This window comes from Nematolebias whitei, chromosome 4, assembly GCF_014905685.2.
Source record: "Nematolebias whitei isolate Nwh7 chromosome 4, NemWhi1, whole genome shotgun sequence".
Lineage (NCBI taxonomy): Eukaryota > Metazoa > Chordata > Actinopteri > Cyprinodontiformes > Rivulidae > Nematolebias > Nematolebias whitei.
In genome coordinates this window covers 25463478-25489937 of record NC_056501.1, presented here as the reverse complement: position 1 = coordinate 25489937, position 26460 = coordinate 25463478, and the positions used below count along the sequence as shown (strand labels likewise).

Below are 26460 nucleotides of genomic sequence, written 5' to 3'. Positions count from 1 at the left end.
TGTGTGTGTGTGTGTGTGTGTGTGTGTGTGTGTGTGTGTGTGTGTGTCCAGGTTTAGGGACGCCAGTTCAAGCATGTTTGTAAGACAGAGAGCAGCCCTCACCACCAGTTCAGCACTGACCCATCCAGCCTTGTCCTCCTGAATCAATTCAAGCACAAATATGAGTGTAACAAGACGGGACGAAGCCAACTGCTGTGCTCTGACAGCAGACACACACACACACACACAAAAAAAAGAAAGGTAAGCAAAAAGTCACAGACGGTTGCGCCTCTGAAGGAGCAGAAACAACAGCACAGACAAATGTGACAGTACACCCAGAGCGAGATGACTCACTCTGTTTTGACACTGCAGCACATGAGGTGTGTGTACTCATGAAAGATGGTGCATTCTGAGAATCAAAGCTGGTAACACTTCAGTCTGATTCACACAAATGACACAAAACGTTCTTTTTTTTTCAGTGTTTTCCTTTTCTGTTGACTTAATCTAACAGTAGATGGGGATTTTTCCAAGTTATTTTGAGGATAATAACTCTTCTTTAAATGGTCTGTACATTAAATGGTAAATGAACTGTACTTATATAGCTCTATCTTATCAAGACACTCAAAGCTCTTTACACTACAATCTGTGTCCTCACTGACCCATTCATACAGCACTCTACTAGATCTATAGATCTATACAAAGAATAATCAGAGCTTTATCACATTCATACACTGATGGGACACACATCAGAGGCAATGGGGGGTTCAGTGTCTTGCCCAGGGACACTTCAGCATGTGAATGCTGGTGGAATCAAACCTCCAACTCTCCCATTGGAGGACACCCACTCAGCCACAGCTGCCCCAAATTACCACAACAATATCAAGAGTTGTGTCACTTCATACAACTGAGAGAATAAAATAATAAAACTACTGAAGCAGAAATTTAGATACAATAACATTAAAAGGAATTGTCTAAGGAAAAAAATACAAAAAGTTGGCGACTGAATAGGATTTAGGGTATAAAAAGAAAGAAGGGTTTATTCAGGAGGTGGAGTGAGTTTTAGTGATCGTTCTTTACGCCAGAGCTTTTGAATGAAGCTCGAGTTTCATCATGAGTCTGAACCGTTTGAAGAACGCTGCGTGTTGTCATGACAAGCTCATGGAGTTCAAGAAAAATCTGTTGCTTTTAGACTAAAGCTTTCTGGAGATTATAAAGAAAACTGATGAATTCTAAGTAAAAAAATCATTTGGGCTCATGTTTTACACAAAACTTGCTAAGATCATAAGCATAGAAGTGAAATCCTCGTAGTAAAACACAGAGATGGAAGTATCATAACGTGGGAGTGCATTATCTTAGTTATTATTTTTGTGTTTGTTTGCACTGTTAGCAAAATATATCATGAGCCAATGAATGTATTTTAATGAAGCTCCCAGAATAAGACGATTGTCAACTGATTAACTTTTAGATTAACCCCAATTTAAGATGGCCACGACAGTTAATTGACACCATCAAACACAAAATGGGCTGTAGCTCAAGCTTACAGTCAGCTAAATTTGGTGGTAGTAGCAGATAGTCACCCCCAACTTATCCCTAATCAGGGCTTAATTTGAGCCAGACACTGTCGGAACAGGATCAGAGAATGCTTTTATTTTGACATTGTGCGTTCCGGTAACTGTTTACCTGGTTCTGGTAACTCTCAGGCTTACTAATAATAAAGTTATGAACAAATATGACTGCCTTGAACAAATAACACTTATATTGGATATGTGAACCGAAAATAATTACATAAACACTAATTTTAAACATAACAGTCACTTACAAGCTTCCTAATATCACATAAGAGCTAATAAGCATTTCAGCTTCTACCCTTAAACAAATCTCCGCCCCTAAAAGTATAGACAATTTAATTGAAAACACAAAAATATAATTAAACACCACAACTAAATTGCAAATCAGTTTGACAGTTTAAGTGGGTCATTCATAAAATTTTGATTATTTATTAAAAATATGAGTAAAACGCTTGGTAAGTAATCACATTTCGTAGGTAGGCTACATGGCGTATCAAAAAAACGGCGCCAATTTGTCAAAAAAACATTGATCAAAATGTTTTTAAAAAACTGTCAAATTTACTTTCATTTAAAAATAATGCTTCTCGTTGTACAAGTGAACAACTGAGAATTGAAGCACATGAAGGCAGTGGCAATGGAGAGAGTACTGGAGTAGGTGCGAGTGGTGGGGGTGAGTGTCGAGCTAACCAGGCTGTTATTCCCAGATAGGAGCCCACAGGCAGTCGCCATGAACAGCCTGAGGAGGAGCCGGGGGGGGGGGGGGGGGGGGGGGGGGTGGGGGGGGGGCAGGATGCTTGAGAGAAGCGGAGTGTGCTCTATTCACACAGGTAGAGAGCTGTTGGCTGTTGGTCAGGCTACTTGTTGCTCTCTAAAATAGTTATTGATTACAAGTATAAATAAACGTAGACCCGTTAAAATACACCAGAAAGCAAGAAATGGCATCTACTTTATTCAAAATTTTCTAGGGTAGGACCCCTCCCCCCTGCTATTTGTGTTCCAGCATCGTTTGGTTTACAAAGTAAGCACTGCTGGCCCTAATGCAGATCACAAGATCACAAGATCACAAGATCACACATCACATCGTTTAAAAAGCTTAAACTCCTGGTCTGGTTTTCATTCGAAAACTCCAGGTTCCTTCAAGGGGTGTCTGGCCTTTTATTGTGAGAAGTGTAAAAGAGATGGAATATATCACATCCTAAATACGCTTGGATCTCAATGAAATGACTGTTATTCACACAGAGCAAATCTGTCCTGATAATGATACAAAACTCACTGAGGTGTAGCCACAAGCCGTCATCGCCTGACTGCAATCAAACGACCATTTTAAGGGCACTTGTAGTCAAACACAACTCCTGGAGTGAAAAGGTGCACATCAAAATACACTGTTAGTTTTAAATTAAAGCTAGGAGTGTTTAGTTTAGTTGTGGAGTTCCTCAGGGTTCAGTGCTTGGACCAATACTCTTTACATTTTACTCAGATCATTAATGTTATTAACTTACTTGTTATGTACATGAATGTTTCTGTACAGTGCCCTGAGATGACTTCTGTTGTGACTTGGCACTATATGAATAAAACAAACTGAATTGAATTTTGAAGTTAAAGGGCATTATCTACTGTAGGAGGGACAGTTTGAGTCAGAATGCACAGGTGTGTACTCACTTCTGCTGTCAGATATACACACAGGATGTTGTGTAAATGGATGAGTGTTGGCAAAGAAACACGTTACAAATCACGTGCATGTGAGAACTTTTAGTACAATCCTGAAACACCAAAAATAAAAAAATGAAGTAGAATATCATTGTTCGATACTTCCTGCTTCAACCAAAAATATTCTGCCTCGCCTTGGCCCACTTTCCAAACTGCCTTTTTTCTTTGACATACATTGCTTTCCTGTTCTCCTTCTCGCTCGTCATTTCTTTCTACCAGTACAAAAACAAAACTGACCTAGCTGGCTGCGAGACAGAAATTAGAAGCACATGAGCCGAATAACTGGCTGGAGTTAAAAACACACAAAAAGAGAAGAGTGTTGCATGTGTTTTTTTTTTGTTTTTTTAATTCTATGTACTTAAAATGCTAAGACTTGAATAATTTATTATAAACAGGTCTTATGTTTTTGGTTTTAAAAGGAGAAAAGTAAAAAACAAACAAACAGATAAATAAGTTCATTGCAACACTACTGTGTAACAGCCTGCTTCTTATATGGCACCAAAGCAGGAACGCCACACTTTCGAGCTCCATGTTTCACACCTAAATGAATAAAAACAGGAGCAGTAAATGATCAGTGTGCACCTCGCCGCTCCACTATCTGAGCGTCAGCACTTCTCACACACCCTACTGTTGAATGTTGAGCCTCGAGGCGCTTCTGATGGACGTCGGCGTGCAGCATTTTGCACATGAGGAATGTCTCTCCATGCGTGCGCTGATGAGGGATTTTGGCGCTCTGGCGTTGCCACAGCACGTCTGAGGACGGTGCCAGAGGAATGCTGTTTGTTTGGGCCGCGGAGACGCTGCGGGCGTCATATTGTTCCGTTTCTCCGAGGACAAGTTCAACAAAAACCATCCATTATGTAGAAGTGTTGGGGGCACTCAAATGTTTGACAAGTTATTTTTTGTGTGGCTTATTTAGGCCACACTGGGATCAGAGGTATTATACTAAATAAGTGTGTAAAAGAGGCAAAACAAAGACGCGGGGCATATGAAAAGCCGCCTGCATAAACATGGTTTGTGTTTCGAGTTTGGGTGACTGAAAATCTGCCCTCACTTAAAATCCTGTTATACACGAGGAACGGGCAAGAAGTCCTCTAATGCTGAGCAAATTGTTGCTCCGCAGGAAGGCTTGAATGCAGCAGAGGTTCACCAGTCCATCATTTTGGATGCAATCATCCTCACAATTTAGACTGTAATAGGGCCAATTATTGGCAACAGAATAAGGCTTTTACAATCTGCTTTAACAGAGCTTGTTATCTATGCGTGTCCTCGTTTCTGTTTTGGCTCTGCTTTCTTGGTCAACAGCTCGGAACGGAGCTGAGAAAAAAAAAAATATGTGGATGGGGTGGGGTGGGAGCAGATGGAAGGATGAGAAACAGTGCCTGAGGCGAGAAGTGCTGAACATTTCAGAGGAGTTTATTTCCATTTTCTTTTAATTGGAACAGCTGGAAATTGTCAGCTGCAGGTGTCATTGAGAATAAACAATTCTAACTGCAGGAAGGTAGCCAATGTCACTCAGACGGGTGTGGGGCAGGGGATACAAGAAAAACATATGAAATAAGACATATTTCTTTTATTTTGCCTTCTTCATTTTGTACGCTGCTCGCTAAAACACAAGTTTAACACGCTCCGATTCATCACACTGAAACACAGTATTGTGAACATTTACTGCCACGGTGACATAAAACCCGACACTTCCGGGACTAGAAGTTTTTAAAGAAGATGAACATCTCTTCAATAACGACCAGACCATTGGAATCATTTCCTCTGGGTTTGATCATTTTAAGCCATCGGCTACTTTTGTTGCGTTTGAATGAATCATGTTGTGTTTTAGTTTCAGGTGATGTCCTGTGGCTGAATCAGCTGCAACTCGAGTCATTAAAAAAATAATAAAAAAAAAACCCTGCCCTCCCCGTGCCCCTGCTGCAGTGACCGGGTGGTGGCTACACAGTAATCCTTCCCTCTCCTCACGAGTATTCACTTACTCTGAGTACTATCATCAACTATGCAACAGCTTCATCTAATACTGGACCAAGTCATTAGAATACCATCACATTTTTCACTCCAAGCACGGTCATTTATGGCTACTACAACTTTTTGTCTTTTGCAAACAACAGAAAATCATAATCTATAGCTAAAAATGGGAGGGGGGAGGGAAGAAATAGCTTTTAATGATTGATTAAAAAGACATATCAAAGAACCACAATGAAACAACAAAAACAGAATCAACAACAACAACAAAAAATCACATTTATCTCCTTTGTCCTCCGTGCACGAGTGATTAAATACTGATAAAACGCCGTGATGCAATTGGTGCAGCTTTTTTTATTCGGACAAATCTTTTTTTTTTTTAAATCAAATCCTTCTTGAGCATTTCCCATAAAAACCAGCATCTTCCCAGAAATGAAAAGAAACTCCGCACACAAGCTGCATTGTCCTTTCTCCCATGTCACAATAACAATAAAAAGTCCACTGCGTTGTTTCCGTCCGCGTCGCTGCAATATAAGCCTTTAAAACAACTGAACAGATTAACTCTGTATGGCACATTCCCCCAAACCACATGGTAGAGGACACGTTTAATAAAAAACGGAAGGAAATTAGATTACACTTCCACGTTGTGCTGCGCTGGGCTGCTCGTGTCCCTCAAGGCTGATAAGATGTCCAATTATTTGGTAATTTAGTTCAGAGGAACTGGAGAGAGTCCGGCCTGCTGGAGCAGGCTGGCATGGCTGCAACTCTTTCAGCCCTTTTCTTTCATGCCCTTTAAAAGTTCTATATAGACACACTTGGGTATGTGTTTAATAAAATTGGCTCTTGGATACCGTGTTGTGCTTGACCAAGGCAAATGCAATGTATACATATATATATATATATATTTATATATCGGTAGGATACAAAAGGGTAAAAGTACACAGAAGTCTCTGCAGGGAAAGGTAATGAATTTGCTGTAGCTGGGGACTGCAACTATATGGAGCAGCTACTTGAGAGCTGGACTTGAGGACCAAAGGGGGTTTGGGGTTGAAGGGGGGGAAGCTGCAGATTGGAGGAGCAGCAGCGGCGTCAGACGTTGAAAAGCTCCGCAAAGAAAGATGGAAGGGCACAACATCTAGAGTACTTCTACTGGACAAAAGCCATCAGAGAGAGAGAGGTGGGACAGGATGGCTGGAGGCCGCAGCAGGATGGGCATGGAAGGTAGGTTTCTTGGAGGCAGGGTGAAGGAGTGTGGGGGTAGGGGGGGTTTGGGAACCATAGAGAAATAAAGCCGACATAGTCTCACTCACGGTAGAACACATATTCAGTGTAGCTGGTCCAGATCTTGTCGTCTGTCTGCTCGTGGGCAAAGGCGCAGGTTCCCGTGGAGTTACAGGCCACCATGTGAAAGCCGGAGTCTGCCAGCTTGTCGAAGGCCTGCTCCAGGAAGGTGAACTTCAGATAGTAGCGGGATGTGTAGCGCTCAGGGGGGCGGTCGGGGTCGCGGCTCTCGTTCAACGTCTCCCCGAACACCTCCTTGGCCAGGGAGGTCTTCCCGCACACCATGATCCGCGCCACCCGGCGGAACTTGGCATCGGTGTGGCTGTCTCGCCCCAAGGTGTACGAGCCCCGGTAGCCGATGGTGATGAACCCGGAGCGCTTTCCATCCATGGTGCTGGGCACTAGGCTGGCGCAGGCGGCTGCCGCAGCCCCCAAGGGGCCCAGGCTTCGTGCTGTATCAATGCCAGGCGAGGAGTCCTCCGGATCGCTCTGACACCCCTCATCACCCAGGGAGTTCTGCTTGCTGATTTTAGGCGCCAGCAGCTTGACGAGCTCTGGCAGGTTGAAGAACTCGGCCTCCCTCTGCAGACGACCTCGCTCGGGGAAGTGGTCCGGGAGAACCAGCTGTTGGTCCCGCATGTAGTCCAGGATGTAACGGAACAGGAAGCCATCGCGATCCACAAAGAAACGCCCCTTGGTGTCCCTGGCCAGCCCTTTGGTGGACTTCCGACTGAACATCTCCCACAGCAGAGAGTCTGGCACACTCGTGAGCGTGGAGTAACGGGTTATATACACCTGACCTCCAACATTTAGCTCTACGATCTCTGGGAATGGGATCTCCTCTCCTGATATGCCACCATCTGGTAAAGCCATGGCCCCTCTCTGTTTTCTCAGCTGCAGAGAAAAGTTCAAATCACAATCGAGCAAGTGGCTAAAATCTTGACCAGTGCACCAGTAAAATGGCTGAAAATGACCAAATTTAGGCTGATGCAAACACTTTCTCTGCTTTAACCCAAGTGTTTCCACGGAACTCCTAAATCTCAGCGCTGCCAGTCACCAGAGAGCAGATCCGTGGGGTGAACGTCCCTTTACGCACAGACAGACGCTCTGAGGACGGATTCTTCTTCTCACCGGTTCTCTGAGCAGGAAATGTCCCACTGACACAACCGATCATAACGAGCTCTCCTCTCTCCTTATTTAATTTCGGCGGCGTGCTGGATCAGGTGGTCCAACTTCAGTGAGGCGATCCATAGTTGTTGGCGGAGACGGGGTTCGCTGCGCACGAGCTACGAGATGAAGACGATCCTGAAGGCGTGAGAGAAGATGAAGGCGAATAAACAGATATCCGATGTTTCCATCACCCCAGGGAAGACCCGCGGGACCCGAGCTGGTTCAGCCCCCTCGCGACTGCTCCCGTCTTGCGTAAAAGCTGCACCTCCAACTGCGGAGTAACGGAGGACACGCGCGTTATCCCTGCCGGTTAGCCCCGCCCACCCGCGGTGACGCGCCTCCGCCCGGATCCGGCTCCACTGCCTTCATCTTCATCAGGATATGCTTTTTATAAGTACATTTCATAAATTATCTTTTATTTTGTGCTCAATTCTCCTTTTTATTATTAAAACTATTTTTTTTAATTATTAGAATTGTTTACAAATTTTGATTCGTTCACTAAACTGGAAGTATGTGTTGATTTTTTATTGGATTTAATTTGAGGGGGAAGTTTATGGAAGTGAGGGTTCCATAAAACAGACAACAGCGACACCCAATGGACACTCTCTGTAACTACAAACTACTTTAAGAAGAAATCATTGAAGTTAAAATGTGTTGCAAATGATAAGGGGAGCACTCTGATTTTTAAAACCATTTTGATCATAGTTGTGTTTTTCTTTGTGTATTTTAATTTACATTTTTGAGCTTTGCTGTACAAAATCTTAACAGAACTTCACTGTGGTTATACTGCTCCATCCTAATGTGCATGCAAGTATACTTTTTGTAACCGACAAATTAAATGGACTTTTTTTTTTTTTTTTTTTAAAGACCAAAAACATGGAAATTATACTTAAATGCATTAATTTTACTCTGTAGCTCTGATAAATAAATAAAAAATACAAAGTTTAAGTACCTGTTGTTAAAGCTACAAAGACTGGTTAAAAAAAAAATAATAATAAAAATGGGATGAAGGAGTGTGACAGTCTAGATGATTTGAACTCTGATTTGTTGAGTAAGGAATGCAGATAAAAAAGATAGACAGAAACTATAAACTTACCAGTCTTTAAGCCATGTTGAATGCCGAGCTCTGTCTTTATGCTGCTCCTCTACCCTGCAGTGTCCTTCAGTTTCATTCACATCAAATGTCCCAGGACACTGTACAAAACATTCATTAAAATGCTAATTAGTCAAAGTTATTAATCTAAGGAAGCCAGCAGATTGTGTCAAACTGGTTGCAAACTCCCTTCCTGAGCAAGCCCACTGGCGATAGTGGGAAGGAAAAACTCCACTGAACCAGAACCAGGCTCGGGACAGGTTAGCTGCCTTCGCAGGCTGGAGAAAGAGGGGACGCGAGAACAACACAGTCATGTTAATTCTCTCACGTTGTCTTCCTTGTTCTGTTCTTTAGCTGCAGATCCACTCTGTGGTTTACCTCCACAGACCACATCCAGCCTGATGTAGGCCGCTCACGTGATGCAAGCTTCCATGTAGTTCAGGGATATTCAACTGGTGGCCCGGGGGCCAAATCAGGCCCATGGGTGAACTCAGTCCAGCCCACCAATGGGTTCATTTTTTAATAAAACTACATTTTAAACCATAAACAAACTTACTTAATGACAATAATTGCTGGATGTCTGGCCCTGAGCTCTTGACTTTACTGTGGCCCCCTGAGAGATTTAGTTGAATAGTCTTGCTGTATTTTTGCTTTGTTTACAATGAATGCGTACCTGCATTTCAGAATTGCATGTGACTACAGTATATCTAGAAAACAATTCAATTCAGTTTATTTATGTAGCACCGAGTCACAACAGAAGTCATCTCAGAGCACTGAACAGAAACATCCGCACATAAAAAGCCAGTTAGTAAAAGTTATCTAAGGAAGCAGCAGATTGTGTTGAATGCATGGCAGGCACCTATTATTCTACACCTCGCAAGAGTGTCTACATTTCTATCTCCGTTAATGCGGCCCAAACCACAGCGTCTACTCCCACAAAAGTTGTATCAAAACAACCGGCCCGGCTCCGGGAAGTGTGCAATTACTTTTATTGACATTCGCAGTTACCATGGCGACATATTTTGTTAATAAATATGCCAAATTTACCATAGAAAATGAATAGGAGATAACTCTTCACAGAAACTGAGTAACGTATGGAGCCATTTTGGTTCAACATGCAAGGAAGGCACCTATTATTACCTATTATCACCTGTTATTAATTAGTAATATTAATAATAATATTAATTATAAATTATTAACGTTAATAATTATGTTTTAATATAAATAATTGTTAATATTAATACGTAATATTTCAAATTAATACTAATTATTGGTGTGAATATTATTAATATTGATTATTAATATTTTACTAATTAATAAATTAATAATATATAAATAATTAATAATCTGTATTTATTATTAATATTAATAATCATTAATATTAATTACTAATAATAATTTATTTATAAATAGGCAGTCCCTGTCAAAGTTTCTCCAGGAACTTTCTATTTATTTTACTTTGCAACGAGCAGCTTTAAGATCTTGTCGAAAAAATTTGGACTGATCAGAATTTTCTCTGCTTTGTTACTCTTTTTTAAAATTTTAATTATTTAGCAGATTAGATCAAAGTTGAAGCTATTATATAGATTATTTATTTATTTTATCAGACAGTCAGCAGCTTGTCCCCTCTCTACTTTCCATAGTCATGTTTGGCGTCTCTTCAAGCAGTTAGTCGACTGATTTCCCTGAAGACCTCACCGTCTCCAGCTGGCCCTCCCCACTGCAGCCCCCCCATGAACGATCTGCACCGTGGTTCTGTTGGCCACCACAGGAGCTGGAAGTAACGTGGCGGGGCTTCCTGCCAACGAGACGAGCTGATGACGGTCTCCGTTTGGTGTTCGGCTTTACAGAAACAAACGATGGAATAAATATGCTGGGCTGACACCCAAACCATCGGTAACTATTAACCTGCAGCGGTTAAATGAAATGGATGAAGATTATTTTTGTGACTCTGAATATTTACTCTTGGTTTCATCATTCTAATCCCATCCACACCGCAGCCCACTGGAAATGTGAGCAAAATGAACACATCAAAGGAATTGGATTGACCTTCTGCAGCATCTGGATTATCTGTACACGTCTGTCGATTTTCATCACAGCGATGGCCTTTTGAGGCTGCTGGGTACAGTGTGTGTGTGTGTGTGTGTGTGTGTGTCTGTGTGTGTGTGTGTGTGGGGGCAGGCTTACACCTGGCAGAAAAATGGGCAGCAATTAAAAAAAACAACAAAAAAAAAACCCCGCACAACTTCTAGGATAAACATTTTGCTAAGTAACTTGGATAACGCTGTCACAAAAGAAGAAGCTACAGAGGCCTTCATGTCCTCAGTGGTTTCTGCTGACACCGGTGGGTGATTTACGAGATCTTGTGTGGGATCAACAAAAATGAATTTATATTCTGCAGCGTTGGCGGTGCCCGTGTGAACCGCCTCATTGCACTCAGTACGAGAAGTCGTTTGTCTTTCATGACAAGTGACATGAAAATTCAGATCCTCTAATGTGCTCCCGCCTTCTCTGAAGCTTCTCCCACACAAACACGATCTGCTTCGTTTCCATGAACATATATAAAAACCATATACATATATAGTTGGCCTATTATCAATTATTACCTTCTCTAACACTCTGTTTAGATCAGGGGTGCCCAAACATTTTCATATGTGGGCCAAAACTATCCAGATGAAAGAACTCGTGGGCCACAGAAATGTGAATTTAACTCGACGTGAACAATATTTTGGAGAAAGGACAAAAGTTTACTCATTTTGGTGGAGAAAGTTTTAAATTGTTGTAGATCCAAAACATTAAAAACCTCATAAACACTTAGCGTATATGTTTTATTAAAAATTATTTATTTGATTTGTTGTGTCTATGTTGTTTTCTTGTGTTTGGAAAGTTCATTTTAGTTTGTTCTCAGCAGCAAAAAGGATAATTTAACTAAGTGTCCTTTAAAAAAGGAGGTCGATCAGCCTTTTGGACCATGGACGACCCAAAAGACTGATGGAAGTTCTGAAAAATGCAACAGATTTATAGATTTGATAAAGTTGATCAACTCGTATGCAGATGATACCACGTTATATTCATTTAAAATGTCCAATTTCCCTCTTGATTATTTTATCAACTGCAATATTTAGCCAAGTTTTATGAATCATCATCCAAAAGTCTTTCTGGTAAAGATTTTTGGTGCTTTGTAGCATGAAGTGAAAATAAAAAGACTACAGCCAAATGTTTGTATTTTGTTTAATATTGCTCATTTTGAGATTGTTTTTCATCTGTTTTGTTGTTAAACCTAAATATTATATAAAAAGGATTACCAACTAATCTGCAGAGAGTCTGCATCGACCTCTAAAGCCTGCAGGCTAAAATGATACCATTCTTAAACTGCAGCTGTGGGCCGCACAAAATCACTCCAAGGGCCGCAAATGGCCCGCGGGCCACACTTTGGACACCCGTGATTTAGATCATTCTGTTTTTGAAGAATTTTAGTGATTAAAAGATTAACATTAAAATTATCTTATCCAAGGTATTTGCTAAAAATATTACATTTTTCAAACTTTGAATCAATTTAAGACGAGAAGAATCCTTTAAGTGAGAGAATAGTAGCTTCGACTAGTAAACGTTTAGAGGATGTTTAAAGGTTTTTGGCGTTTTCAGAGTTTGAGATGTTTATCCAGCACACGGCAACAAACATGTAACGAGACGACAGCTCCAAACACACAGCTGGAGTTTTCAAAACCTTCTGCAACTAATGAGTCCTGAGCTCTACTGGTCAAGTTGCTGGGACGGTTTTAAAGTGTACGTGTTGTTCACCTCCGAGTATTGAAACTGACCATGTTCTCATCAAATCTCAGCTCTAACGTAAATTAAAACAAGCCTTCCTTTCAAATCTGTTTTAATAAGGAAATCTGATGTGAAACTATTAGACCTTTTAAAGACACTTCTCACTGTTTCAAAGATTTTTCAAAAAGTCAAAAATTGTATCTAAGTTTTATTCACTTGTGTTGGTTTCAGGGTGATGTCCATGATTACGATGACTCAGACACCCACATTTTTGTTTTCTGTTGTGACAACTTTTTGTGGTGTATTAAAAAAAAAAATTTTTTTTACTTGTTTTACCCTTCAGAGGAAGCGGCGTGAAACATCCTGTTCACTCATTAGGGTTTTCTTCTCAGAACACAAAGGTTCAGGTGCGATAAACAAAAAACTGGAGCGCAAACGTAGAAAGTATTGATTCAGGTTCCCTGCAGCCTTGACAGCTGAGCAGCTGTGTTAGTTAACGCGCGGGCGGGCGCAAAGAATCAGATTCAGGTAACAATGCTCTCAACGCTGCAGGATTGAATCACTGCAAAAAGAAAGAAAAACTGTATAAAAGAATATTTTGGTGTTTGCTGAAGTGCAGCGATGCATCATCTGGTGGGCTGAAGTTTACAATGACAGATACTTAATACAAAAATTAGTCAAAAATTAATTCTGTTGATCAACTTAAACTTTACCCCCCGCCCCAATAAACAAAAAAGACCCCATTTCAATTCATTACGTAATTAAAATTAAAGCAATAAGAAATTGCATTCCCTGCAAAAATGCAGTGAAAGCTTATTACAGAACAACTTGCTGAAAAAAACAGCTAAAATGTAGCTGAAATAAAAGAACAAGCCTAAATTAGCAGAAGAAAGTAGAAAGAACACATATTTGTTGAATTAAGTTCAAATAAGCACAAAAATTAAGAACATCATCAAAAAATAGCTGAAAGTAGCTGAAAAGGCAGAACTACCTGAAGGAAGTGGGAAGAGCTGAAATGAGCTAAAGAAATGTGAAATTAAAGCTAAAATTTGCATAAAACAGCTAAATAGTAACCGAAATAACAGAAAAAGCTGAAAGGAGCTGAAAAAAGCTGAAAGGAGCATAACATGCTGAAATTAGCAGAAAGAAGTTAATTAGGCTGAAAGTAGCATAACTTACCAAGAAAAACTTGAATTTATTGGAAAACAGCTAAAATTAGCTAAAAATGCTAGCTGAAAAAGGTAGGACAAGCTTAAATTAGCATATGAAGGCAGAAAAAACACGTGTTTGCCTTATTAGGCTGAAAGAAGCAGAAAATAGCACAAAAATGTAGAAACTATAGCAAAAAAAAAAAAAAAGCTGCAATTAGTAACAAATAGCTGAAGGTAGCTAAAAAGCAGAGAGACGCCTAAAATATCAGAAGAAAGTGTAGAGAGAGAATATTTTGCTGAATTAGGCTGAAAAAAGTGGAAAAAATGCAAAAAATGGAATTAGCTGAAAAAGCTTAAATGAGCATAAAACAGCTATTTAGTAGCTGAAATAGTAGAAAATGCTGAGAATAGCATAAGTAAGCTGAAAGGAGCAGAACATGCTGAACTGAAAGAAGTTGGAAGAAGCACAAACGTAGTTAGTAGAAAGAATCTGAAAGGAGCTCAAAACAGCTGAAATTAGCTGATAGTTTAAATTTGCACAAGGCAGCTGAAAGAAGCTGAAGCAGAACAAAATGTGAAAGGAGCAGCAAAAGGATGTAAACACATCTAAAGATATGAAGGATGTAAAATGAGCTCAATTCATTTTCTGAGGAAAAAAATGGCAGAAAAGGCTAAATATTTCAAAAAGCTAAAGTTGCACCAATACCAAAAGTCATAGCAGGATTGTCCTGAAAGAGCTGAATGTTTTGATCTATGATTTGTTGAAATGGTTTGAAAACTTCAGGATGAGAAACGTACAGAAAAACTTAAGGAAGAAAAATGGATCACAATAGTGTGAATCCTTCATAAACATTCACACTGTTAAAGATGAAACGGCAGATTGTTTTGTCTATAAAATGCTTTAAAAGGACAACTGCTCATTTAGCTCGGCTGTGCCTAAATTGTAACTGCCTCTATCAAAGTAACAGACGTCCAAAGGCTAATCAAAAACATTCACAGCACACACGAACAACGTTGCTTTACCAGCCGAAAAACAGCCAATTATTGGTTATGAGATAAATAATTGGCTTGAATAATCAGCCGGAAACTAATCGGCACATTATGAAAAAAAATGAACAGACAGCTGCAAGAAAGGACAATTATGAAATGGACAATTACTGAAGTTTTTAATGAAAATGTGAAAAGCAAGTTCAGCTCAATCCGTCTGTGCAGCTGTCATGTTTTCAGTTGTGTATTCTTTGTGTCGTCGGTCTTTGAAACTTGACAAAAACGTGCATCGCAGTTTAGTTTGAGCCGTAAAAGCCAAAGTTGGAGAGCGGTGGAGCAGAGGTTAGAGGCGAGCCTGTGGTCAAAAGGTCCCAAATCCCCTCCCCCAACCATAGCCTCAAAAATATAGGTGGGAAAAGTGAAGCATCCACTCCTGCCTCCACCCTCATTTGTCCCACTCTGGACTCTTGAGCAAGGCTCTTAACCCCACCCAGATGTTTCAGATGGACTTCTAAATGGTAAAAAAAGACCAACATGGTAAAAAGGTAATAGTTTATTTTGGTTTTTCCCCACAACTAGTTTATCCACAATCAGACTGAAAGAAAAATATAGACTAAAGTACACCAAATGCAGGGATTTTTAATATATACCACCATTAACTTCATGAAGACAGCACGTGTGCATATTTTAAAGACTAATGCCAATATAATGACCACTGACTTGAAGGAAATAATCCTATGTTGGGACCGGGTGCAGTTATTTAGGACTAGTGTCAAGGGAATTTGTTAGTGAGCACAAACAAAAACACAAAAACAAATGGCTTACTCAAAAAAAAAAAAAAAAAAACTGGCCTCATCTTTTCATGACTTTTCCATTTCGATGCAGTGATGGATTGTGCCCACTTGTTCAATAGTTTTCATTCTAATCTGTAAGTCCTGCACGTTTGTGATTTTCTGCAGATATATCTTTATACTTATAGATACATCATTAGATAATGAACTCTCACATTCTAATCTGCAAGCTTGCAATTTATTTTTCCTGCAGATATATCTTTATATCTATAGATACATCATTAGATAATTAACTCGCATGTCAATAAAATACAAAAACGAAACAAAAATTAAAGTGCTTTCTAATGACTCAAATATAATCTCTGAGAGAATGGCGTTGTTGCAGAATGTTGAAGAGTTAAGAATCGCTCATTTTCTGGCTAGCTGTTTGTCGGTGCTGAAGGGCGAGCGACCGGCAGGTGTGCAGGCGTGACTGCAACCAAACGGTGAGCAGAGAGAACATCTGTGTCGTAGGGAGCATCACACGTATGAAACTTTACGGTGGCGGTCAAATGCAGTACAACCACTTCAGGGGTCATTGAATGTCTCCCGTGTTCATACAATAATCATATTAAATAATACAATGGTAAATTATCTGCATCGTTATAGCAGAACACCACATTTCTGTTAGAAATGTGTACACTAAAGAATTTTTCCTAAAATACCAGCTGCGCTCTGCTCCTTCTCACTAGACACTAACTGGACCAGAAGATTTCTGATTCAACTTTTTTAAAACATTTTAATAGAACATAGTTGGAAATATTATTACATGATTAATTTGAAGTGTTCAGGCTTGAGAGACAAAATCCCAAAACGAGGAATTGTTAAATTACTATTAATTCTCCTCCTCCCCCCGAAGATGCATTGTGCATGCCACCATCATTAAAAATCCCTGCTTGAAAACACAAACGGCCTTTTTTCATTTAGGGTCAAGTAGGACCGAACAAAAAGATTTCAGGTTAAAAGCTGGTTGACAAGGAAAGGGAGGTGATATAATATGGAGGCAAACGTTTCCTGTACTACTTCTGCCTCATCTGAAGAAGTAGCGTGACGATCACGAAGCACTGACAAAATCGTCATCTTGCAGCATTTCAGCTGAGTGGGTATAAAAATATAGACATTTGAAACCCTGAATATATGTTCATATGTGACTTTCAAAACAATTTACAACCATCGCAATCAGTTTACACAGTTTTTTTCTTCTTTTTCTTGTTTAGACTTTACTCAATCTAAAATGTTTTCTTGTGTTACCCCGGGATGGAGGAGGTTTAAACCAATACAACACAGAACAACAATATCTTCAACAGCCTGCATGAGTCAGTTTTTTGTTTATACACTAAAATTACCTGTGGGTGTGCGACACAGATGTACTCAAGAAAAGGAGTGTGAGTTTGTGTGTGGGATGACATTACATCAGCATGTCTTTGTGGTGCCTGGCTATGTGCTGGCTCTTCTCTGAAGGCCTCCTAAATCCCTTGGTGCAGTAGTCGCAGCGATGGGGGTAGTCCTTTGTATGAATTGAGATGACGTGGCGTTTGAAGCCAGAGGCGTCCGTACTGTTATACTCGCAATACTGGCACTGATAGACCTTCCTACCGCTGTGTGTCTTCATGTGCTTCTTCAGCTCAGCCGGCTGCCGGAAGCTTCGTCGGCAGCGCTTGCACTTAAAGGGAAGGTCCTTTGTATGCAGAGACAGAATATGGCGACTTAGGGTAAAAGTATCGGGAGCGTTGAAGTTACAATGTCGACACTGGTGCACTTTGTTGCCTTTGTGTGTCTCAGCATGTTTCTTCAATTCCGAGGGCCTGTGGAAGCCTTTCTCGCATACGTCACACTGATGAGGGAAGTTCTTGGTGTGAACAGAGATAATGTGTCGTTTAAGGTCACTGGAGTTAGTGCTCTTGTGTTCACAGTGTGGACACTGGTGGGTCTTGTGGCCTTGCACCATTTCTATATGACGTTGGAGTTCGCGAGCATCAGCGTAAGCTTGGGGACAGTGGTTGCACTTGAATGGCAGATCGGCCCCATGCTTGCTCTTGATGTGAGTCTTTAGGTTGGACTGGTCTGCGCAGCGGAACTCACAGTGTGGACAGTGGTAGGGCTTCTCACCTGTGTGGGTCCGCATGTGTTTCTTCAGCTCTGATGGGTGGCGGAAGTTTTTGGCACACTCAACACACACGTGTGCAAAGTTCTTACTGTGCACTGCTAACAGGTGACGGTTGAGCAGACCTTGCTCTGCCGTCTCGTAATCGCAGTATTTGCAGGGATGCAGTTTAGGCTCCCGGTCCTTAACAATGAGCTTGTCTGAGCCCAAGGGGCTGGACTCATGGTAGCGCCGTGCATACTCCGTATATTCTGGAGATCGCTCGTTATGACTCAGGAGCTTGTGACTCTCCAAATGATTGTGGAAGCTGATTTTCTTGTTGGTGGTAAAGTCACAGTCTGTACACTGGTACTTCTTCTTGAGCAGATGGTCTGGGTGGTTGTTCATATGACATTTGAGAAAACCACGGGAGCGAAACTTCTTTCCACAGATGTGGCAAGGGTAGACGGTCAAAGGCATTCCATCTGGTCCAATGATGACAGCTGGGGAGGGAGTTTGTGAAAAAAAAAAATTACAATTATGAATTTATATTTTAAATTGATTAAAGTTTATAAAATTTGATTTGTAATGCTACTGTAATCATTGTGCTTCACATACCAGTATGGCACTGCCGTGAATCTCCTTTCCTCTTCTTCTTAGCCTTTGGTTTGAGTACACGGTTTGGGCCCAGTTCCTCAGGGATTTGCAAAAAACGAGTAGCAAGTCCATTCTTCACCTTTTCAATGGTAGTACCTGCAGATATTGTGAGTTTACATGGAATTATAACCAAGACAACTATTTTATATGATATATTAAAGGGCCACTAAACTTAATAATTAGGGAAGACAAGCCTGCTAGACAACACTATCACAAATGTACCCAGACCTGTGTTTGTGTAAAATCTTAGAACATCGCAGAACATCTTGTTGCACAAGTTATCTCAAACGCAAGCAAAAGCACAGACTGTACACCATCTGATCTCTAGATGCTATTTTACAAATAAAACATACTGATGCCATCATCACTGTCATCGTCATCATCATCATCACTTTCATCATCTTCTTCTTCCTCCTCTTCCTTTAGAGGGTTCTTGATTGCCATGTAGACCATCTTGTCACGGCCAACTCCCAGTCTGCCTGATGATGCAGCTTCCAGATCAGGATGGCCATTTTGGTAATCGTCCTCTGTTATTACCTCTGTTCCACCTGGAAATGGATTAACAAAACTTTGTTCAGGTTGAGACTCATTTTAAGAAAAACAAAACAAAACAAAACTGGAGACTAATTTCTATTTTTAGAATACATCATGTGCAACAAGTAGACTTAAATGGTACCTAAATCGTCATCGGCTTCAGCTTTAAAAATGTAGACTTTTATGACCTCCGAGTCATCCTCCACTTTAATTTCCTTGTCCTCCATCTCTTCAGTGCTGATCTCCAGTGGAGTGTCTCCTATGTCTAACTTCTCCCCCACTTCATCGACTACATTAAAACAAACATTACTGGCTATATTAGAAGATAAACAAATTAATTTCAGCTGTGTGTGATATTACATGACAAGTTGCCTTACGGGAGATCATGAGGTAATCCTCAGAGCTGCTTCTTCCATCATCATCCTCATCTGTCTTATAGGCAACAGCCTCAGCTGGCAGCTGTTGATGGATTATGGTCTCAGCGTTGGCCTCTGTCACCATCAGACCTTCTGATACAAGCTCATGGTCCAGTGTGCTATCCTCGTGCTCAGACAGTAGCTCTGCCACAAACACCTGGTCTGACATATCGTCAGGGTGGTTGGAGTCCTGGATGAGGTCTGATGTTAGGACATGGTGATGATGAACGTCCAAGGCCTCTTCTATCGCAACTTCTGTCCCCAGTATATTCTCAGGCATGATCACACTGTGTCCTGAGGAGACCATGTCTTCACTGGTTATTTCATGAGCCTCTACCCCTTGAGACTGCAAACTTTCCACATCTACCTCAAGCCCTTCAACACACTCAGCTTCCAAATCCTCTACTTCTACTTCTTCTTCTAGACCCTCTACATCAACTTCAGTCTCCAGGCCCTCAACCACCTGTGCCTCAAGACCCTCAACTTCAACCTCACCCTCCAGGTCTTCAACCACTTGAGCTTCTAACTCCACCACATGTGTGTGTAGGCCTTCAACAACTTCTGCCTCGAAGCCTTCGACATCTGCATGCAAGTCCCCCACCACTTCGGTCTCCAGTCCTTCAACCACGTGAGTCTCCAGACCTTCTACCTCAAGTTCATGCTCCAGGAGGATTCCCTCATCCGTCATGACATCAGACAGAAGCATACCCTCAGGCACAGAGACCACAATGTGTTCTCCGTCGATGTGAGCCAGACCTCCCATGCCTGCAACTTAAAAACAAAGATAAAATGTTTCAAAATGATAAGCTACAACTCAAACATCAAATGTGAATGTTTATCAACATGAAGAAAAAAACGAGAAGTCGCAATTTAACCGAAAATATTTTGTTCTTTTCTTGTCCTTCAAAGATTTATAATTCAACGTTCTTGTAGATTTGAGTTTCTTTTGAGGTCTTCAGTACATCAAAGATTAGATCAATCAATCAGTTGACAATGTGGTGTCCCCTCACAGGAGGCTGTGTCTGAGTTTGTAGACCGTGTTTATAATCAAAGCTTACATTGCTCAATTAGACGTGTTTAACTTAAAACCAGAACAACTGGCTCTACTGTAGTATCAACACTTTGACTAGTCTATAGACCAAGACTACCGCTTCTTCACAACAGAGCGTGACTGTTCACATAAAACAGCTACATAATACAAACCGGATTCCAAAAAAGTTGGGACACTAAACAAATTGTGAATAAAAACTGAATGCAATGATGTGGAGGTGCCAACATCTAATATTTTATTCAGAATAGAACACAAATCACAGATCAAACGTTTAAACTGAGAGAATCATTTTAAGGGAAAAATCTGTTGTTTCCAAATTTCATGGCGTCAACAAATCCCAAAAAAGTTGGGACAAGTCCATTTTTACCACTGTGTGGCATCCCCCCTTCTTCTTACAACACTCAACAGACGTCTGGGGACAGAGGAGACCAGTTTCTCAAGTTTAGAAATAGGAATGCTCTCCCATTCATGTCTAATACAGGCCTCTAACTGTTCAATCGTCTTGGGCCTTCTTTGTCGCACCTTCCTCTTTATGATGCGCCAAATGTTCACTATAGGTGAAAGATCTGGACTGCAGGCTGGCCATTTCAGTACCCGGATCCTTCTACGTAGCCATGATGTTGTGATTGCTGCAGAATGTGGTCTGGCATTATCGTGTTGAAAAATGCAGGGTCTTCCCTGAAAGAGATGACATCTAGATGGGAGCATATGTTGTTCTAGAACCTGAACATAGTTCTCTGCATTAATAGTGCCTTTCCAGACATGTAAGCTGCCCATGCCACAAGCGTTTATGCAACCCCATACCATCAGTGATGCAGGCTTCTGAACGGAGCGTTGATAACAACTTGGGCTATCCTTGTCCTCTCTGGTCCGGATGACATGGCGTCCCAGTGTTCCATAAAGAACTTCAAATCGTGACTCATCTGACCACAGAACAGTCTTCCATTTTGCCACACTCCATTTTAAATGACCCCTGGCCCAGTGCAAACGTCTGAGCTTGTGGAGCTTGCTTAGAAATGGCTTCCTCTTTGCACTGTAGAGTTTCAGCTGGCAACGGCGGATGGCACGGTGGATTGTGTTCACTGACAATGCTTTCTGGAAGTATTCCTGAGCCCATTCTGTTATTTCCTTGACAGTGGCATTCCTGTTTGAGGTGCAGTGACGTTTAAGGGCCCGGAGATCACGAGCATCCAGTAGAGTTTTACGGCCTTGACCCTTACGCACAGCGAATGTTCCAGATTCTCTGAATCTTTTGATGATGTTATGCACGGTTGATGATGATAACTTAAAACTCTGATATTTTACACTGGGTAACACCATTCTGGTATTGCTGCACTATCTTTCTGCGCAACAATGGTGGAATTGGTGATCCTCTTACCATCTTGGCTTCTGAGAGACACTGACAATCTGAGAAGCTCTTTTTATACCCAATCATGTTGTTAATTGACCTAATTAGTGTTAATTGGTCTTCCAGCTGTTCATTATATGCTCAATTTCCTTTTTCCAGCCATTTATTGCTACTTGTCCCAACTTTTTTGGGATTTGTTGACACTGTGAAATTTTGAATAAACATATTTTTCGTTTAAAATGTTACATTTACTCAGATTAAACTTTTGATCTGTCATCTATGTTATATTACGAATAAAATATTGACATTTGCCATCTCCACATCATTGCATTCAGTTTTTATTCACAATTTGTTTAGTGTCCCAACTTTTTTGGAATCTGGTTTGTAAAAAGTTACTTTCATTTTCTTGGGTTGAGAGTTTTGCTGCATAAAATCTACAATCACCACTAGTATTTTCAAAAGTAATGTGTAAATAATATCCCCGTTCTGTGATGTTCTTGGATTGTGGAAAAAAAGAAGGAAAAACAACAACAAACAAAAAAACAACAATTAAAAAAACCCACAACACTATAATATGGTTAAGGGTTGTTCTTAAAGTGAAACCAGACCTGCACCAGCACTAACCCCAATCCAGCAATTGATCAAAGTCTAAACAGTAAATGTTCTTGCACACCATTAAAGTTAAAGGGATATAAAATGATTGTCGGCAGAACTGTTAATAACTTACGAGTCAGTATCAGTATCTGACCTGCATTAGACAATAGTCAGTGATATCAGTTTGAAAGATCAGATGAAACTGCACATGGGGGGCAGGGTAGGCCAACAGCTACTCAGTCTGCAAGATGTTGCTCTGTCTAACAGATTGCTCCTCTGTGTAATCTGACTTGTATAGATACCGTCTTATCTCAGAAGTCACTGTTACTTTGGTTACTGCCCAGTTTTACAGGCTCATATGTACTTACTGTTGTTTCAGAAATAAAACAGCTGAAATTTAAGTTATGTCTGATCCACAAAATAAAGTTAGACAGAAAAATGTTATCACAAAATGTTCAACATAGCCCACATTTAAAAACTAGAACTTTATGATTAGGATTGTTTTTGATAATAAAGAGCAGACATTTTATAGGATAAATTGTTTAGTTTCAAAACACACTGTGTGCTAAATGTACCATTTATGGCATACTGGTTTTCAGATAAATCTACATAACCACGTACCAAAATCTTGCATGATCATAGCATGGGGCATCTTCAGCTCCTGAGTGTGTAGCTCCAACACTCCTCCTCCTTGATCCATCTCTTTATTCCATACAAAACAAAAACAGATACCTTGAAATCTACAACACTAACAACATTACCCCCACGCCCCACCCCTTGTCTGAATTACTACACTGAAAGTGAAAGTGTGGCTGAGACTGGGTACATACCTTCACATTTAGAGACAAGACCTTTAAAATGAAACCAACAGGATAACTGAAACACTTCCTTCCATCAAGACAACTAATCACACTGCCAAAAAAGAAGAAGAAAACAAAACAACTATTACAATTAGTCTCTAACTGCAATTGTAAAATATATGTAACGACTATTATCATATACTTTATGCCATACATCCCATATATAATGTGTGTTGATTGAATGTGTCACCACAGAAATTATTATAGAAGGAGAACAGTTGTTTTGTTGAGCACTGGCTCCATCCATTGCCTATAAAAAGTACTACATGCAGCATCAACCTGCATACAGCAAGACATAAAGCTACACCTGGTTCAATCTGATGGATGTTATAGCCCAGATGAGACAAAGGACTGTCCCTCCTTTCAGGGACAAACTTGACGGCGGTTGTAATCAAGTATTTAGGAGACTGCAAAACACGTTTGTTTTATAGAGGGGAATGCATTTTCGTAAAGTGCAATTCAAAATAATGAGAAATTACGGAGCATTTACAGCGTTCTGGTCATCACGGTGACGTTTATGTTTTTTTCCACGGATAGAATGTCTGAGACACAGACAAATACTGCGTTGACACATTAGTCGTAGTCAAACAATGTCGACTCTTTTAACATTAAATTACACACCCTCAAAGTTTATGGCCACCAATGAAAGAACCGCAGTTATGCAATGCATAATACGGGGGCTAACCGCCCTCCACCCACTGGAGCTAACTAACTAGCAAGGAAGCTAAGATCGACTCCCCAAGCGCCATTTTGTTTTAGCATAAAAGCTAATTTCGGAAATTCAATAACCCCGATAAAAAGCCATGTAACTTGTAAATACAAATAAAAATACAACATTAACGACACTATGGGAACATATCAGAAGTCGTTGTGCACTGTGATTTTTTTATTAACATGTCGCTTCAATTATTTCGACGACGGCGGTTTAATCAGCTAGCTAGCCTGCTAAGCTAAGTGGCGCGCCCAGTGCCGCATTATCTTCCATGTTGTTTTCAAAGAGGCCCACTACATTCGAGCGGGCCCGTGCGTCTTATTCCACGTGCCTTGGCGATCAATTTGAAAATTTATTACCTGATAACGTCGTCTTCTGACTCTAACGGTGTGTCTCCCCCTTGTCAAATTTGTCTGTTTTTGTTTTGGTTTATTTTTGACGGTAAGCTAAGTGCGGCCTGCAATTTTGGATCCCCGGGTACTCTTTGCTAGGCCTCGGCCAATCAGCTTGCTCCCTGACAAGCAGAGGGGAGGGCGGAGGGGGGGAGCAGACAATGCGTGGCCTCGTTTACCGCTGATCCCTTACTATTTGCGTCATGCATAAGAGAGCAGTCACGTTAAAACAAGCTTTGTCTCAGCGGGAATACGCATTTACGTGTCAGTCTGGGACTGTCATTCAAACTTTACAACACATACGTTTTAAAATAATAAATTACGTGCTTTCCACCTTGTGTGCTCTCTAACTACGTACACACAGATGAGGCCTGTAGGCCATTTTGTCACAAGTGGTGGGGGAGTGTTCGAGCGGTTTTTAAGGCACGCCCTTTTATCATTTAATAGTCATCAAGCTCCTCAATGCAGATACCTAATTTAATTATTACTTGTTGAAAAACAAACTTCTACAGCTTCTACAGTCATTCAGTCAGACTTGTTTCATCTCAAGCTGGTGCTAATTATTAGACTATTTATAAAAATACTAACAATACCAGCTATCGATTACGGTGACATTATTTGCGTGAATGCCCCTGCCAGCTCCTTGCAGATGTTGGATGCTGTCTGTCATGGTGCACTGAGGTTTATAACTGGTTGTAACATCATACTCTATGGGGTGCCGTTTGTAAAGTTATACAGTCAAAAATTAACAGCAATATTTTGGTTTATTTGGCCTTTAATAAGAAAAAAAGTTGTTTTTTTCAGTCATATTTTCACCATGTTATTCATACATTTATAAATGTCATAGTTCCAAACTAAATATTTAATTTACAATCTAAATATTTAGTTTACAGACTAAATACTTAACTTTCAAGTTATATATTTAGTTACTAAACTAAATATGTAGGTGTGAATTAAATATTTAATTTCCAAGCTATACATATATTTTCAAAAGTAAGCATTTAATTTCCAAACTAAATACTTATTGTCCATGCTAATTATTTAATTTCAAAAATAAATATTTAATTTGATAACTAAATATTTAACTCTCACCTAAATATTTAACTTGCCGACCTAAATATTTAGTTAATATGCAAATTATTTGCCAAGAAGCGGAAGTGGACTATCAAAATAAAAGCCGAACCCATGTGACTTAGCATTCGGGGTAACTGACTGAGGTGACCACAGCACCCCATATCACCGCACCCTGTACTCCTTGGTCACTTGGTCATCATTATACACGTAGGCTCTCACACTGGTTCAGCTTCATCTATAAATCCCTCCTTGGTGTGCTGCCTTCTTATAACTCCTCCCACATGTCACGTCATCAGTGCAGTTACAGCGTGCACTCTCAGGCCTTCATTACGTGCAGTGTCCCCTCAGCGAGGACTGAACTTGGAGGCCTTTTCCTGCTCCTGCAACCTGGAACACCTTGTCTGCTGTCCATTTTGATTTAAGAGCTTTTAAACATTTGATAATGTCAATAAAAAAATCAAAGCAAATATGTTTGTGTTTTTAGTATTTTACCTTGTTTTATATGACATCTTGATTTGACTCTTTTTAGAACTACTTTTAATTTTAATTGCTTTTTGTCATTGAATTATTGTTGTCTGTCTAAAACAGGTCTCTCTTGAAAATGAGTCCTGGTGACTCAATGAGACTAACCTGTATAAATAAAGGTTGAATGAATGAAAAACAAACACACTATTTAGAATGCTATTTGTCCTATCCTCAACCAACCTTTCAGGTATCTCTGTTTCATCTCATATCCATTATTTGTAGTACAAATGTTACTGTATTTGCATTCATTGAGTTTAAGAAAGAACTTTATTGATCCCACAGGAAAGTGTTATGCCAGAGTTTCAGTACAAAGGAACATACACAAGATATAGAAATAACAGAGAATATAAAAATAACAGATAATTAACAAATAAAACCCAGAAAGGTGTAAATATACCAACAATTAAGGTCCAAAATCAGGTCAGGTGCAGAGAGAAACATTAAAGTGTTTATTGTGGTGCAGGATTAATTTTATTGTCCTATGTGTAGAAAAGGGGAGGAGTTGAAAAGTTAGATTCAATTGCATTCAATTATTTCTATAGCGCAAAGCCACAACAGAAGTCCATCTCAGGGCACTGAAAAGAAACATTCCTATATAAAAATAATAATTTAACTCTAGGAGCAGACTGCTTTGAGTTTAACTCCATCGCAGAACTCTCATCCTGAGCAAGCATGAAGGCGACAGTGGAAAGGAAAAACTCCCTCA

The 26460-nt window shown here is 40.3% G+C and overlaps 2 protein-coding genes across 2 annotated transcripts in view; both read right to left on the bottom strand.

The window, feature by feature from the left end:
- Window positions 1-7960, bottom strand: part of kctd12b (potassium channel tetramerisation domain containing 12b) — an 18749-nt gene extending 10789 nt beyond the window's left edge. Inside the window, exon 1 of the mRNA XM_037675353.1 lies at window positions 6536-7960. Coding sequence (XP_037531281.1) covers window positions 6536-7379 — 844 coding nt within the window. The 5' untranslated portion in view covers window positions 7380-7960. The remainder of the gene's footprint in view (window positions 1-6535) is intronic.
- Window positions 7961-15809: 7849 nt separating this feature from the next.
- On the bottom strand, window positions 15810-24273 carry znf711 (zinc finger protein 711). The gene is made up of 8 exons (XM_037675352.1): window positions 24123-24273; window positions 23022-23103; window positions 22813-22893; window positions 19160-19969; window positions 18925-19071; window positions 18602-18796; window positions 18210-18344; window positions 15810-18094 (listed from the first exon to the last, which is right to left on the bottom strand). The coding sequence occupies exons 3-8, from the start codon at window positions 22889-22891 to the stop codon at window positions 16917-16919; spliced, it is 2544 nt and encodes an 847-aa protein (XP_037531280.1). The 5' UTR covers window positions 22892-22893; window positions 23022-23103; window positions 24123-24273; the 3' UTR covers window positions 15810-16916.
- Window positions 24274-26460: the final 2187 nt, after the last annotated feature.